The 18,145-nt window shown below is 32.6% G+C and overlaps 2 protein-coding genes across 2 annotated transcripts; both read left to right on the forward strand.

Moving 5' to 3' along the window:
• The first annotated feature begins 5,499 nt into the window (after positions 1-5,499).
• LOC131600299 (protein tesmin/TSO1-like CXC 2) lies at positions 5,500-7,789 on the forward strand. The gene is made up of 5 exons (XM_058872485.1): positions 5,500-6,212; positions 6,341-6,819; positions 6,903-6,969; positions 7,062-7,183; positions 7,260-7,789. The coding sequence occupies exons 1-5, from the start codon at positions 5,607-5,609 to the stop codon at positions 7,429-7,431; spliced, it is 1,446 nt and encodes a 481-aa protein (XP_058728468.1). The 5' UTR covers positions 5,500-5,606; the 3' UTR covers positions 7,432-7,789.
• Positions 7,790-14,366: 6,577 nt separating this feature from the next.
• Positions 14,367-17,852, forward strand: LOC131600309 (receptor-like protein 7). Its single transcript, XM_058872495.1, has one exon. It carries the CDS (start codon positions 14,463-14,465, stop codon positions 17,469-17,471), a length of 3,009 nt encoding a protein of 1,002 aa, XP_058728478.1. The 5' UTR covers positions 14,367-14,462; the 3' UTR covers positions 17,472-17,852.
• The last annotated feature ends 293 nt before the right edge of the window (positions 17,853-18,145 follow it).

The following is an 18,145-nucleotide window of genomic DNA, read 5'->3' on the forward strand; positions in this document are numbered from 1 at the left end:
ATCTAGATCTCTTTTGTTATATCACTTACTAGTTTGAATATATATAACCAGATAGAAAGTATAGCCGAGATTTTACTAGTTCGAATATATATAACCTGATAGAAAGTATAGCCGAGATTTTATCACACTTAGCTTTGTTCTTGAAATCTATTAGTTACTACTAGTGAGTGATTGAGTTAAATTGCTAGGTAATTTTCATAACAAAGACTGGATTCTTCTTTAGAGTGAAGCATGAATTTTGATGACAAAACATATGTTAATTGTTACATTTTTAGCTTTGCTTTTATCCCAAATCCATTTTCATAGATAATAGTTGGCCTGCCATGGGCCACCAGGATAAGTTTGTTTATCTATTGAGAAATTATTCTAAATTTTCAAATAATTTATTACCTAAGTTACCTGGATCAAACCAAAATTAGTACTTTTGGGTTGGAGTTGATTTGATCCTCCATAGTTTCACCTGTGTTTAGTACAAGATTTGCTAAGAGCCTTACATACAAACTGATACAGCAGTAAAACACATAGCTGCATCTTTGTTAAAAATGAGCTCCAAACCACTTCAATTGCTTCAGATTCATAGAAAATGAGCCTGCATTGTCAAAAGGTTCAGCTCTCCGTTAGTTACTACTATGACAAGCCTTCAGCCGTGCCACCATACATCAGCACTACTACTGCTTTCAACTTCTTTTAACCATTAATTCAACTGGTTCAAGCTAGCTAAGTTACACATCCCCTATCTATCTATACCAAATTGTCCTGCGATACACTAACAGTATGACTATGACAACATCCAAACTCTCGAGTCCAACAAATGTAAATTAAACCATGTAAAAAAGGACTGTCGAGTCCAACAAATGTAAATTAAACCATGTAGAAAAGGATTGGTGTAAGATAGATAAAAAGACCAATCATTGATGTAAGATAGAAAAGGACCAGAGAAAATGAAAAATATTAAGGAAATACCATGACTTTTTGAACTGTATGTATCTATTTGTCAAGTTGGAATCCATTTGGTGGTTGAAGCATAATTTACTATAAACTAACATTAATAATTCACGGTATTTAGAAGAGAAGACTTGTATTGTAAGTTTACTTAATATATTTTGTATAGGCTATGTAGTTGTTGTCATGTTATAATAATAAAGGAAGGTTACTTTAACACATTTTTTTAACATCAGAAAAGTAAAATTGTATTCTAATAAGGAAAAATAGAAAGAGGGTGAGAAGGTTTCTCCGTGTGTTTACGCCTTGTGTATGTGTTTAGTATCATGGATCAGCAGTCAAAATTTGTGTTAGAATTTCATTTATTTTAGATGAGTTCATTTGAGAGGGTATCGATACACTATTGAAATGATCCAATAATAATAATATGACATATGATTACATAGAAAATATATACATTTTTTCACATATGTTTCTTCTGTGTTTATTCTTAGAGCTTTTCATATTCAACTTCCATTTCCTCTTATTCATTTTTCACATATCTTTTTCATATGCAATAAATTTTTGTTTGGTGTAAAGTTCAAATTTTTTTGGAGTTCCATATTGTTCAATTTAAAACTAAACCGAAAGGACAAATAACTTTGTTTATTCAAATAAAGTTAGAGTTTTACGAATTCTTTTTAAGGGAAATTTGAAAGAAAAACAGTAATTCTAGAACTCCTGGTTATTCTGCCAATGTCGATCTTGTAAAAATAAAATAATTCATGCAATGATGCAAATACATAAAATGCGTGTAGTTGTGAAAGTAACATCCACTTAATGAAATATCACTTGTACCCATACATGACTAATTTTCAAACGACCACTTCAGGAAGGTATTAGTACCCTAAAATTCGACTAGTTACATGAGTACTCACCTTTTTAGTTTTTAAAAACACAAATTTAAAGAAAGTTTTCAAAATAGCAATTGAAAATTGATGCTTAAAACAAGTTTTTACAAGTAACTTGCTTAAATAAACATAAATTTATTTTAGGGGTTTCTGTTCCCACTTCAGTGAAGAGCCACCCTATTAAAATTTAAAATTGTCTTTTTCAAATTGGTTAGTATACTTTTGTACATATTTTGTATATACAATATTTATTTGTAAGTGAGTCACATTCTTATTTTTTTCATAAATTAGTACAGAGATTTATCTCCATAAAAAATCCAAAAGTATACTTTCGTACGCATCCGTAAACATCATATATATATTCGTAAGTGAGCCACATCCTCATTTTGTCATTAATTAGTACAAAGATGCATCTCAATAGAAAATCGAGAAGTATATTTCCGTATGCACACTGTAAACAGTAAACACCACATATCTTTGTAAGTGAGACATACTCTTATTTTGCCATAAATTAGTATGAAGATGCATCTCCGTAAAATTTACGGAAGTATACTTCCGTAATAACTCTTAGAGTGTGTTTGGATGAGATAATTGAGAATTTTTAAGAAATTTAAAATTTTAAATAATTTAATTGAAATTAATTCATTTTTAAATTCTATTGTTTGAATGAAGTATTAAAATGATTCATTGTTATATTTTTAAAGTCATTTTCATAAAATTTAAAACTTTTAGGTCAAATTTAAAATATTAAAATAGGGATCAAATTGTAAATTTTGAAAATTTGAAGGGACTAATTTGTAAAACTAAAAACTTATTAGTGACTTATTTGCAATTTTTTGAAAATCTTGAGAGTTAATTTGAAATTTTCATAAAATAAGAGGACCATCTTGCAAAATTTGAAAAAATAATAATAAATAATTTAATATTCGCATTATTTAAAGTGAATGAGCAATTTTAAAATTTTCTTTTTGATGTCATTTGAAATTCCTTAAATTTAACTTGGATAAAATACTTCATAAATTTGTATCATTTAACAGTTCTCCATATTTTTTATCCAAGCAATGGATTTTAGTTAAGTTATTTTAAATTTCTTCAAAAAATTACTTTCCCTCATTACAATGCTTTATCCAAACACATTCTTAAGCAGTAAGGTTTAACATTTTTAAGAAATACAATAATATAGTTGTTTACCGATATTTTTGACAAACAAGCACTAGTCTACAAAGATGGTTACTTGCAGGATCGACTAGTAAATCCTAGGACATATTTGTGCAAGATTTCTTAAATTTGTTCTGAGTATCCATTAGTTCGGTTGTAATGTAAAAAGAAGTTAAAAGGAAATTACCGATTGAGTCGGATTGGATGTAAAGTAATGTAAAAGCAAGGAAAAACAATAAAGAGATAAGTTTGAATAAAATAACTTGCTTAAACTTGTTTCTCTATGTAATGCAGATACTTTAAGTTTTAGAGTGATGTATGTGAATTTGTGGTCCTTAATTCCGACACCAGGATTACCTATATATACTACTAAATTTGTATCTGTCTTCTATGATTTCTATGTGCGTGCTCGACACGTACGTGGCTTTGAGGCTAATGGCTTGCTTCTACGTGTTTTTGACATCCAAACTCTTATGCGTGGCCGGTATTTGATCTTATTCTTTTGTAAGTGAAGTAACCGCTTGTAGTCGAAATTGTCGTTGTTATGTGGAAATCACCACCAAAATACGCTAAGTCCTTGAGAGCGAGACAAAAACACTAGGTTGACTTCGATTGGGAATGGTCGACTGCCATACTAATTTCTTCATTATAAAGTGGTCTTTAATTTCACACCCTACTTTTCATGTCTAAAATCTAATCTAACAATTGTAGGTCATTTATAAAAAGTATGCTATCACAATAAATTTGTTATCAATTAAGCCACACAAAATTATATATTAGAATCAATCAAGATCCATAATACTATAAAAAATGACACCTTACAAACCATAATACTATCCAGAATCCATCATACAAATACTATCAAATATTACCGGGTATATCTAACCCCCGTGTTCTTTCTCTGCCTCCTATACTGTAATATCATTCATGCCTCAGATAAAATGACATCTACAATGACCCTCCGAGGAGTTCCTTTCATAAAGTCCCCTATCTCTATACCCGCTCGTATAATATCCATAATACAACCACACACAAGTAAAACATTAACGACATGATCTGTCATAGCCTGCTCGTTCTCTAATATCTCCCGATGAGCTGGTCTAGGTGGATCTCTATGAACATCTGGTGTCATGTAAGGACGTGACACTCTGAAATACCATTGAATGTACCCGAATGTACTACTCCATGGATGGGGAGCTGGCACACTTTGTGCTTCCTCTAGTATTAGATGATTATAAAAATCATCAAACATCGCGTCAACATCTCTACGGATCATAGTAGGAGGAACAGACACAGAAAGGTCTCTTGGAACATCCTGTAGAAACCCGAATTAGTGCATGACTCGCTCAGGCAAATGTGGATACATCTGGCATGACCCACAAGCCAACCATCTAGAGTATAAGGTTACATCGTCCAAGAGAAGCGTCTGAATGTGATTGTCGTACGACCGAAAACGTATATCCTTTATTGCTCTGCAGTCAAGAAACATTCTAAAGGGCCCGGTCGCCTAATTCCCTCTAAGCGAGACGAATAAACAAGCACGTGGTTGGTCCTTAGAGTAGTCATAAATATATGACCAGACGGAGATATATGGAAAATGTTGTAGAATACATCCTTGAAAATGACACAGATGAAATATTAATAATGGCGTAGCACAATGTTTGTAACAACAAATGTGCAAATATATTACCATAAACAATGTGCAACTTGCTGTCATCTCTTTGGTCTTTCAAAGATAACATTTACATCATCACCATGGGTAAGCCATAATAAAAAAATTTAAATATTATATGAAGTACCAAACACTATGAAGATTAATTTATTTTTCTATTTAATAAATTTTTAAAAATATAATATTTTGTTCAATTATATTATTATTTTGTATAATTTTATCATTAATTAGCGTTATCATTAACTTATATTTTCTTTTTTTTTTTTTAGTTTTAAAATAAAAAAATATTAAATAAGTTTTTGGTCTCTATAAATATTGTAGTTTTCATTTTTAGTCCCTCATTGCCTTTAGGCAACGGTTTTTAAAAAAAAACCATTGCCAAAATCAGCTAAAACCGTTGCCAAAATTCGAGGGACTAAAAATGAAACTGTAATAGTTATAGGGACCAAAAACTTATTTAACCCAATAAAAAATTAGAAAAATAGAAAAGGAAAATTGGTTAAAAAAAAATTAAAAGAGAATAATTGTGCATATAATTAAGGGTAAAGTGAAACATAACTATCTCTAGAAAACTATCTTTGACATGCATATAAATAAATATCTTTGATGTAAAATAATGAAAGAATGTTAAGTGTCAGTTTAAATAGAAGCATTACAAAAAGTTTGTTGTTGGGTTCTCTCAAGAGCTCTGAAGAGAAGAGATGGAGGCACCGCCATTTTCCAACTTAGAAGAACAGGTTTCTTTTGTTTCAACACTCACCACCACCATACTCATTCTTTCTTCACATCACTGTGCTGCATTTTAATCCTTTTTGCTGCATCTTTCTTTCTCTTTTCTGCAACATATATTATTATCAATCTTGATTCTCTTTGTTTCTTAGCTTTCTTGCATTGCATGTGCTTCTTTTTCATCAGAATCTGTTATTCACCATTTTCATATTTTTATGCAGGATGATGATTCTTTCTTTAACTATCTCAGCAGTCTTTCTCCTTTAAAGACATTGAACTCACTTCCCATGGATTATCCTCTTTTCACATCACCTGATGTCACTTTTTTTGAGGATTCCACATTCTTCGATTCTAGGGATAGCCTTTTGGACACATCAAACCCTCAAGTTTCGTGCGAGAATGTAAATAAAATATATTCACATGAAAATGTTCCTACTTATTCTACTCATTTATCTCATGATTCAACTGAGTCATCTAGTCAACAAGCTGTGCAATATGGTTCTTGTAGCCCAGAAGATCATCCACTAATCTCAAGGGATGATGTTAACTATCTTCTTGGATTACTTGGCATGCTAGAACCAAATGGTACCAATGTACAAGACCACTCTGTCAAAGATTCAATTGAGGCAAACACTCAAGTGCCACAATCTAACACTAATTATGAAATGCATACTGTTGATCCACTTGCTTCTACTTCAATACATGGGCCTGAAAATAATCCTTATCAACCAATACCTGCCACTTACAGAAATCAAACATGGAACAATCTTGCCAATTTCGCTTTAATGGATAGCAAACCAATTCAGACAGGGAATGACGAGGTTAGAAATTTGCCGCACTTTGTATCATGTTCTTTTGTGGTTTATAGATGTTCAATTTGTTTCTACTTGTGTCAATTTGTTAAATAAATCATTCATTGTAAAAATACTTGTTTTGTTTTTGTATATAGCTTGTGCGTATTAGACACAGTATACAGATGGGTTTTCTGGATTATGACAAGACCAGTTATACTTCAAACATCACTTCCTGTTCTTCAAAATCTGGTGAGAAGAATGCTAGTAATGAAAATGGTTTTGGAATTCCAGCCTCAGATCATTACAGATGGAATCCTGAACTTCCGAGCTGCAATTCTTCCTTGCATCTTTCTGAAAGCCACCTATCGCAGCTCTCCGCGTCAATGGAAAATCATTTGGGGCCATCTGATAATGAAGTTCAGTCTACAAAAGATTTCACAAAGTTTTTAGTTCACATTAAGGGTGAAGATTTCTGCGGTAGTACCCTCAAAATGGAGAGTAAACAGTTGGATCCTCCAAACAAGAAAAGGAAGAGGAAAGGTCAGATTGATCTAGGTGCTTCTTGTTCAAAACATGAAAAGGAAGAGGAAAGTGCTGATTTCTGTCAGAGTACCCTCAGAAAGAAGAGGAAAATGTAGTCGTCGATTATCTTTATTCCATTATTAATTTGGTTTTTATCTTTCTTCATTAGTCTAACACCAAAGTTTGATTTCGCAGCCACAAATCAGGTCACTGTCAGTGTAAAAAAGCAAGCTGCCTGAGGAAATATTGTGAATGTTTTAAGGTTTTCTTTCTCCACAGTGACATATATCACGTAGTAAATTTTTAGTTTCATTTATAATATGAATGACAATGGTTGTCGGTTTTGTTTTGAAGGGTGGTGTTGGTTGCTCCCCAAGTTGTAAGTGTCAAGGTTGCGAGAATATATATGGAAGAAAGGATAGGGAGGCGGAAACAAAATCGGAGCTTGAAGAAACAGAAGCGTTACAGATTTCTAGGTATGATGATATGCTAATTTTTATGTTTGAAGAGATGATAAATTGGATGTTCATTATTGATGTTTGCATGTGACAGATCATTGGTTCTATTACCTTATTTATCATTGGAGAATCCACAAAGATCTTTCGCTGAATTGTTTGGCAGCAAAAACCAAGAGCTTATGGAATCAAATGCTGTTGGGTCAGTCTATTCATATGAAAATATACAAGCATTTCATTCTCACAACAGTTTCCACAATGTAACTTGAAAGACATAGCCGCTGAAATCCACAAAGGAAGATATATAAATGCACTTGATTAGAGCTAAATATTTTGTGGCAAATTGGATTAGTGGTAACTTGCAAAGGCATTGAGTTAAACTCATGCATTCAATCTTTCAAGCATTGCAAAGTTAACAACATGAGTTAAATTTCCCGCAGGAATTCAGGTTTAACTATTGAGAATATGACAGTATCAATGTATTTTAGATTTACAAATTTAATGATGATAGACAAAAGTCAAATAGTTTCTCCTTTCCATGCTAGTTTGGTCACTGAGAGATTGTGAGAAGAGCTGATTTGTACAACTGTGTGTTTGATGAAATTATCTGTAACAAGAAAGAATTTTATTAAGATTAATAAAGTCCAAACTAAACTTCTATTCTTGTATTAACAATTTACAAATATTCATAGTATTAGTTACATTATTTGAGTCAGAAATGATGACTGGAAGTAAGTCAAGTCTTCAATGACATGAAGGGAAGGGCTTCCCTCCACTGAGATTTGAGTTATATTTAAACCACCTGTATTCTTTACTTTACAAATTTTCTTCCATGCCACATGTGCTGTTTTATCAGCCTTTTCCATAATATATTTGATTTAAGAACTTCAAGAGTCCCCGACAAATTTCTCTCAATATGATTTCCAACGCTTGCCACTCCACTGTATCATATGCCTTCTGTAGATTCATTTGGATTGCACATCTTGGAGACACATGTTTGCAATTGTACCCTCTCAGCAATTCACGAGCTATAATAATATTGTCATGTATGACTCTGCCTGGGACAAATGCTGATTGCCTTTTCATCCACCAAGGTATTTATCACTTTACTAAGCTTTTTGTTAAGATTTTTGAGATAATCTTATAAAAGGTAGTACAACAAGCAACTGGTCTAAGATCCTTCATAATTTTTGCAGTAGGGCTTTTTGGGATCAAAGTGCCCAGAGAACAATTGAGTGCAGTATAAAGCCTACTGGTGGCAAAGAATTCTTATAAAGCTGCTATCACATCCCTCTTAGTGATAGGTTGGATGATACTTTCTTTCTGCTCATTTTGTAATTGGGCTCCATTTCTAAGGGCAGTTATATCCACATGAACCATATGTTGTTTTTATATAAAAATGATTTGGAAGAGCATATGTTGTTTTTATATAAAAATGATGAAATCTATAAAGACAACTAAGAAATTGCATGATATAAAATGAAATCTATAAAGACACTACGGATACCTTGCCAATTCATATTTGTTTCAACACTAGACACACCATGCATAATTAGATTGATCATATTCTCACGTGAACCAATCTCAACCAAAATATGCCAAATATATTCCTAGTTAAGCTTATCATACACTTTAGATAAGGGGAAACCAAGAGAGGCATAACCTCCTTAAATCTCTCAAACAATGACCTTACCCACAATTTTGTATAGAGTATTACATAGAGATATAGGTCGGAATTGAGTAACATTCTGCGGCTGATCGACCTTGGGGATGAGACAAATATCTATTTGATTAAAATCACCCACAATACTTGGCTTATTCCATGCAGATTTCACAAAATTGATTACATTCTGCCTACTACTTCCAAGATTTCTGGTAGAAACCGGCAGCAAATCCATCTAGGCCTGGTGCCTTCCAAGGCTTCATGGAAAATAAAGCCTTACGCACTTCAGCATCACTAATATTCTCATTCATCCTTTGAACATTTAGGTCCTGCAATTTTGGAAAACTAATACTCGTTTGACTCCACTGGCTCCAAGAAACTGGCTTCGCAAAAAGTTTCTTATAAAACTCAATCACATGAATTTGAAGCCTTTCAGGACTATCAATCCAATTCCCACTCTCGTCCTTAAGCATAATAATACGATTCCTCTTCCTACGACCAAGAGTCTTCATACGATAGTACTTAGTATTCTGATCACCATCCGCAAGCCACACCGTCCTCGATATTTGGAACCACATTAGCTCTTCATAATGTTTACAGTCAAGAGGCGTTACTGGAAGCTCCTATACAATTCGACACAAGAATTTTTTTATTTGTACTCATCATTAACAAACAATAAGAAAAGTTAACAGTCAAGAAGAGTCTCTCTAACAACATCCATGGAGTTCTCCAAGTTATCATCCCCCACCTCATGGCCATTATTGCTACTACCTTCTTTCTCTATTTCCTCCTCGCATTCTTGTTCTACTCCATCACCCGTCTGTACATCTTTATCTTGGCATTTTATCTGATGACTTCTGTCATAACATAAGTTTTCAACTTCTGAAATTGATGTTATTAGATTTGTTGAGATAATTTCAAAAATTAAAGATAATCTAAGAAATAATTTCAAAAGTTAAAATAAAGATAAACAAAATGAAAAGAGAAAATTAATGAGGATATAGAAATAATATAGAAATGTGAGCAACAAACTTATAGCCTAACTGATATTGAATTTCAAACCAACTACCAATATAATATTAATTTATTGATTCTATGTTATTTTCTTGATACGTTATTCCATAACCCTTCAAATTGGCATTGGGGACACTGTCTTCGATGCAAGTTTGAGGATGTAACACCTTTTTTAACTTATGTTTTTAATATATATATATATATATATATATATATATATATATATATATATATATATATATATATATATATATATATATATATATATATATATATATATATATATATATATATATATATATATATATATGAGAGCATATCAAGTGAGAGCATTATATAATGAGAGATGAGAGGAATAAATATTAACCATTGAATTCATCAAGAGAGAGAAATTAATAGCCACATTAATGCATTAACCTTCTCTCTCTTGATGAATCCAGTGGTTGATATTTATTCCTCTCATCTCTCATTATAAATTGCTCTCACTTGATATGCTATATATATATATATATATATATATATATATATATATATATATATATATATATATATATATATATATATATATATATATATATATATATATATATATATATATATATATATATATATAAATAAAAGCTTTTGTGGGGGTTGTCACGATACCGGGCTCGACGTACAATATACAGTCTCACTTTGAGATGGAGGGTTATTTCGAAATTAAAGTGACGCCTATGGGGGGAAACTTGTGTTTGTTGGAAGAGGTGGAGGAAGGTGTGATTGAGGATTTAACTGGGGAAGGCGAAACGTGGTGGAAGCAATGGTTCAAAGAGATTCGAAGGTGGAACGAAAACGATATTGATGACGGAAGGGTAACATGGGTCAACGTGTATGGGGTGCCGATTCATGCGTGGAATGTGGAATTTTTTATCGAATTGGCAAATTCGATGGGAAAGTTCATATGTTTGGATGAATCAACGGCTGATCGGTCTAATTTCGACACGGCAAGGTTTATGGCTAGAGTGAAACTATCTCATGTGTTAAAGAAGTACGTCGTGGTCCAGATAGACGGAAAAGAGTTCGAGATCTTTTTGAGGGAGGACGCTATTGGCTCGTTGCGTAATAACTCAGGTACTCGCAAATCTCAAACTTCTGAATCTGATTCTTCGGAATCAGAAGACGAGTGGTCTGTTAATATGATAGATGGAGATGATGTTATAGCAAATATAGATAATGTAGAATATGGTCCTTGTATTGAAACTGTGCCTGGAAATAGTTCTGTTTGTGTCGAATCTGTGCCCGAAATTTGTTCTGATTTTAAAAAAGAAACGAATATTGTATCTAGTAGCGGGGTGAGGGAGGGCATCCGTGATGTAGAGGCTGGTATTATTAGTAATGGTGTGGATGGAGGATTGGTTGAAACTAAAGTCTATCGAAGAAGGCGGATGGGAAAGAGAATGGTGGAAAAATAGATTTCTTAATTTAGGAGGAAGAATAACTTTATTGAAGTCTATTTTGAGTTCTTTAACCGTATTTACTATGTCCTTTTACAAAGTGCCGAAGAAGGTGGAGAAAGAGCTAACGAGTATCCAAAGTAGCTTTCTTTGGGGAGGTATGGATGAGAAGAGGTGTATTCATTGGATTAAGTGGAGGGATGTAACTCAACCTTTTGAAAAGGGGGGGGGGGGTTAGGGGTTAAAGAGATTATGGATTTTAATTTGGCTCTTTTGAGTAAGTGGAGGTGGAAGATTCTTCAAGGAGTTGATTCTCTTTGTTTCAAAATTTTAAAGGCTCGATATGGTGATTTAGCGGTGAAGATTTTGGGAGGCAAAGTTTCTTCGGAAGAAATGAGGAGGGCGTCCTTTTGGTGGAAGGATATCGTTAACATAGGGAGTAAATCTAATCTTGATTCTTTTGCTTCCTCTTGTAGGTTTTTAACTCATAATGGGTTTAATACTCCATTTTGGGAGGCGAATTGGTTGGAGGGGATGGTTTTGAAGGATGAGTTTCCGGATCTGTTTGAGGTGTCGCGTTTAAAAGGGGTATCGGTGGCGACCATGGGGGGTTGGGTGGATAGTGAGTGGAGGTGGGGGGACTTAGGTATTTCGGAGGATTGGTTGGATAATTCTTTAAGGTTGGCCGGTTGGGAAAAATTAAGGACTATTTTGGAGGCTTTTGGGAATTTGGGTGAGGAGAAGGATGGAGTGGAGTGGGTGCCCAATAACGGTGATGGCTTTTCGGTTGCTTCGTGCTATGAGGTTTATGCGAGCAAGCGTATTTTATATGGTCCTAATTGTAGATTTCATGAGGCGAAGGGGTTGGTTTGGAAGTCGGAAGTGCCTTTCAAGATTAAGGCTTTTGGGTGGAGGCTTTTAGCTAATAGGCTTCCAACAAAAGATCTTTTGGTGCTAAGAGGTGTCTCGATTCCTTTTGATAATTTAAAGTGCTCTTTTTGTAGATTTCATTTGGAAAATCGGGATCATTCTTTTTTTTGCTTGTTCTTATGTAAAGAATATTTGGAAGGAAATAGCGTTGTGGATAGGTAAAGGGGGGATAGAGAAGGAGGAGAGCTTGTCGAGTTTTATGGATTGACACTCGTTTTGTAAATCAAAAAAGATAGATGTAAAGAAGTTAGATATGGTATGGTTGGCTACGACGTGGTCCATTTGGTTGGGTAGGAATGAGGGTTGTTTCAGGGAAGAGGATTGGAATTTTGATGACTTGGTTTGATTAAAAATTTAGTCACACCCAGGATTCGAACAAGGTTTCAAGTGATTGTTAGACATACATGCTACCAACTGAACTACATATTTACTTTATTTATATTTACTTCAAACTTAATTAATATAAAAAGCAATAGCTGAACTATTAAAAATAATACCCAAAATCTATAATTTCTTAACGTTAAAACTTTTTAACAATTCTTTTTAACTATATTAACCTTTTAACTATTTATAAACTAACATTTTAAACTAACTATTTTTTATAAACTAACATATTAACGTTTATTAACATTTTAATGTTTTTTACAAACTAACATTTTAAACTACCTATATATCTTAATAAAATAAAAACGTTAATAATTATAAAAATATTAATAAAATAAAAATGTAAATAAAAACGTTAATAAAAATGTTTTATAAATTTTTTAACATTTTAAAAAAACTGGGCAATTATTTTTAAAAAACGTTAATAATGTTTATAAAATGTTAAAAAAATGTATAAAACGTTTTCAAAAAACCTGGGCAATAATTTTTTTAACAATATATATTTTTATTGTTTTTCAAGTTTGTATATATTATAAAAAATCTGGGCATTTAAAATAGTTATTAAAATATTTAAAATAGCTGTACATATAACATATTTTATATAAATATATTTTTTTAATAATTTTAATTAACATTTTATTTATATAATTATATAAAATTATTAAAAAAAACATTTTAATTAACATTTATATATTAAATTATACAATTATAAAAAAAACGTTAAAATATTTAAAATACATTTATATAATTATATAAAAAAACGTTAAAATATTTTAAATACATTTAAACATAATTATAAAAAAAGTTAATTAAAAAAGTTAATTAAATATTTTATAAGAAAACGTTAATTAAAATACTTTTAAACATTTTATAATTATATAATTATTAAATAATACAACTTTTTTAATTTATATATTACTGAAAAAGTTAATTAAAAAACTAAATAAAAGAATGGAGTATTATTGAAAAACTAAATACAGCTTTTTTAATTTATATATTATTGAAAAAGTTAATTAAAAAACTAATTAATATGTACAGCTTTTTTAATTGAAAAAGAATGGAATATTATTATATAGAACGTTTTTGCAAATATAAACACAAAACATGCATGGTTTGGTGGTATGCTTGTAGGAAACTAACTTTAGTGATATATATACTTAACTGGATGGGCAGAAAATATTTTGTCGCAAATTGGGTTAGTAGTAACTTGCAAAGGCATTGAGTTAAACTCATGCATTCAATCTTATTCTTTCAATCAAGCGTTGCAAAGTTAACAACATTAGTTAAATTTCCCACAGGAAATCGGTTTAGCTATTGAATATATGACAGTATCGATGTATTTTAATTTACAGATTTAACTCCAGAATGTGGAAGCAGTAAAAGTACTTGTGGGATGTTGATGCAATTATGTGTATTTCTTGGATCCGGAGTTGTCGCAAATTGGCTTAATAATAACTTAAAAGTCTTTGCTGTGTCATCCTTCCGGCGTGTTTAGAATTTCTTCTACCGCCATTCACTCTCAGCCAGTTGACATATTTTTGTGCTTCAGTCATGTTTCATTGTGATTCGTCTTCTCTAGCTGTGATTCAACCAGTATACTATTATAAGAAATAATTTTATGTTAAGATATTACATTATTTGAGTCAGAAATGATGGCTGGAAGTAAGTCAACTCTTCAATCTGTTAATAAATAAATCAATCTCTTTGGTGGCATTGCTAATGGAAATGGTTGTTTAAACCCTTCCAGATAAGCTATAACATCATAATCAATTCTTAAATAAAAAATCATCAACTAAATAAGAATATAAAGAGGAGAGTTTAAGTTCATAAAGCCTACTAATTTCAAAACATAGCTTTCTATTTCTAATTCCCAAGGATGTGCTTTTTTCTCCACTTGTTCTTATTTCTGCTTACTCAATTTCCTTCCTTTACTTTCTCATTATGCAGCCATCATGATTCATATGCCTTGCTACAGTTCAAAAACTCATTTGTTGTCAGCAGTGCACCTGCACAATCGTTTTATTGTTCATCCACACCTTCAAAGATAGAATCTTGGAATAACGGTACAGATTGTTGCGAGTGGGACGGCATTACGTGCAACAACGTATCAGGTCACGTGATGGTTCTCGACCTTAGTTGCAGTCATCTCAAAGGTAAATTTTCTCCTAATAGCACTATCTTCCACCTCAAGCAACTTCAACAACTCAACTTGGCTTTCAATGATTTTTATGAATCTTCAATCTATCATGGAATTGGCGAACTAGTGAATCTCACACATCTCAATTTATCATACACTGGATTCAGTGGTGATATTCCCTCAACAATCTCTCACTTGTCAAAATTAATTTCCCTTGATCTCAGCGGCAGTGTAAGACTCGATCCATTCACCTGGACGCGTCTCATTCTTAATGCAACTAATTTAAGACAACTTCATTTGGACAGTGTAGACATGTCTTCAATCAACGGAAGCTCTTTGTCTCAACTAACAAAACTGTCGTCCTCTATGGTCTCTCTTAGTCTATCATCCACTGGATTGACTGGAAAATTTCCAACTAACATCCTCTCTTTACCTAATCTTGAAGAACTAGATTTGTCATCTAATCAAAACCTTGGTGGTCAACTTCCAAAGTCCAACTGGAGCAATCCTTTGAGGTATTTAGACCTCTCTCACACTTCTTTCTCCGGTGGAATTCCTTATTCCATTGGTCAATTGAAGTCTCTTACTCAATTAGACCTCACAGAGTGCAATTTTGATGAGTTGGTTTCTCCATCTATGTGGAACCTCACTCAACTTACAGTCTTGAGTCTTGAAGGAAACAATTTTCAAGGTGAGATTTCATCATTACTTTCAAACCTCACACACCTCACTTCCTTATATCTTGGCGATAATAACTTTAGCGGTAAGATTCCAAATGTTTTTGAAAATTTAATCAACTTAGAATATGTAGCACTTTCTGATAACAACCTAAGTGGCCAAGTTCCACCATCATTGTTTAATCTGACTCTTCTTTGGCATATAGATTTATCGTTTAACAAATTAGTAGGCCCCATTCCAACAGAAATCGCTAAACATTCAAAACTATATCGTATAGCTTTAGGTAATAACATGTTAAATGGAACAATTCCGCACTGGTGTTATTCCTTGCCTTCATTGGATATGTTGGATCTCTATGACAACAACCTAACAGGTCCAATTGGTGAATTCTCAAGTTATTCTTTGAGATATCTATTTCTCTCAGATAACAACCTACAAGGTGATTTTCCAAATTCAATTTATAAACTTCAAAATCTAGTTCAGTTAGGTTTGTCATCAACCAACTTGAGTGGTGTTGTGGACTTTCGCAGATTTTCAAATTTTACAAAACTAAGTTTTCTTGATCTTTCCCACAATAGTTTTCTTTTTATCAACATCGATGGTGGTGTTGACTCCATCTTACCCAACCTTGCGGTATTATACTTATCTTCTTGTAATATTAATAGTTTTCCTAAATTCTTAGCTCAAGTTCAAAATCTAGGAGAGTTAGATCTCTCTTATAGCAAAATTCAAGGGAAAGTTCCGAAATGGTTTCATGAGAGTCTCTTACACACATGGAAGGAAATTCAACATATTGATCTTAGTTTTAACAAGTTGCAAGGAGAACTTCCAATTCCACCCTATGGAATTCAATACTTTTTACTCTCAAATAACAACTTCACTGGAGATATTGCTTTGTCATTATGCAATGCAAGTTCTATGAATATTCTCAATTTGGCTCACAACAAGTTAACAGGCATGATTCCACAATGCTTGGGAACATTTCCTTCTCTTTCTGTATTGGATATGCAAATGAACAATCTCCATGGAAGTATGCCTAGAAACTTTTCCAAAGGAAATGCATTTGAGACTATAAAATTGAATGGCAATCAATTGGAAGGACCATTACCACATTCTTTGACTCACTGCACAAAACTCGAAGTGTTGGACCTAGGAGACAACAATATAGAGGATAAATTTCCCAATTGGCTAGCAACTCTACAAGAGTTACAGGTACTCCGTTTACGATCAAATAGTCTTTATGGTGCAATCACATGTTCTAGATTCAAGCATCCATTTCCAAATTTGAGAATTTATGATGTGTCTGGTAACAATTTTAGTGGCCCCTTGCCAACATCGTGCCTCAAGAACTTTCAAGGAATGATGAATCTGAATGACAGTAAAATTGGTTTGCAATACATGGGTAAGGCCAGTTACTATAACGATTCCGTGGTGGTCATTGTGAAAGGTCTTTCTTTGGAGCTAATGAGAATATTGACTACTTTCACAACTATTGATTTATCAAATAACATGTTTGAAGGAGAAATTCCACAACTCATTGGAGAATTACATTCTCTCAAAGGCCTTAACCTTTCAAACAATGGAATCACAGGTACCATTCCACAATCTTTGAGTAGTTTGAGAAATTTGGAGTGGTTGGACCTCTCACGGAACCAGTTGACGGGTGAGATTCCTGCGTCTCTGACAAATTTGAACTTTCTCTCGTTCTTGAACCTTTCACAAAACCTTTTGGAGGGAATCATACCTACAGGTAACCAATTTAATACGTTTGGAAATGATTCCTACGAGGGAAATGCAATGTTGTGTGGATATGCGTTGTCAAAATCATACAGAAATGATGAAGAAAAGTCACCATATTCAACATGTAATGATGAAGAGGAATCAGGATTTGGTTGGAAAGCGGTAGTAATAGGATATGGATGTGGATCAGTACTTGGAATGCTCTTGGGATATAATGTGTTCTTAAATGGAAAACCTCAATGGCTTGTGAGGCTTGTTGAACACATGTTTAACATAAGACTGAAGAGAACACACAACAAAGCTGGTGCAAATCGCAGAAGAATACGTTAGTTTCATGTGATGTTGTTTAATTTTCTACTTCACTGTTTTAGTAATGTTAGTATATTATATGTGTTTCAATAAGGACTTGATAGTCATGGTAGTACCTACGCTATTATTTTGTTGTCAAATGTGGTTATTATTATGAGAAATGATATTCTACCACAAATTTTGACATTTGATCCTGATATCATATGACATTGTTCGAAAACATAAACACACAGAAGCCTTCTAGCTTGTGGAAGCCCTATCTTTGTTTGTGTGTTTAGAGAATTCAAGATGATGTTAACAAAAACATTTTAAAAATTACTATACGCACAATAACAAATCCAAGATGCTTATAATATTTGATTAGTGTGTTTAGAGAATTTTTATGTTTGAAAACGGTTTTTAACTGAAAAATCAGTTGTAGAAAAATAAATCCTGTTTTAAAAACTGGATTTTTACATCTGAAATCAGTTTTAAATTGAAAACTAGTTATTCATTTTAAACCCGATTATGAATTTGGTTTTATAATGAATATGATGATAAAGTTGTTGAACTTTATTATATGATAAACGTGTTGAAATTTTTTATATGATGCATATTCTGAAACAAGTTATGTGATTAGCATGTTAAAGTTTGTTTTGTGATGAGCATGTTGAAACAAGTGAGTGTTGATGAAGAAAAATAACAATGGGGGAGTG

The sequence above is a fragment of the Vicia villosa genome, linkage group LG1 (assembly GCF_029867415.1).
Source record: "Vicia villosa cultivar HV-30 ecotype Madison, WI linkage group LG1, Vvil1.0, whole genome shotgun sequence".
Lineage (NCBI taxonomy): Eukaryota > Viridiplantae > Streptophyta > Magnoliopsida > Fabales > Fabaceae > Vicia > Vicia villosa.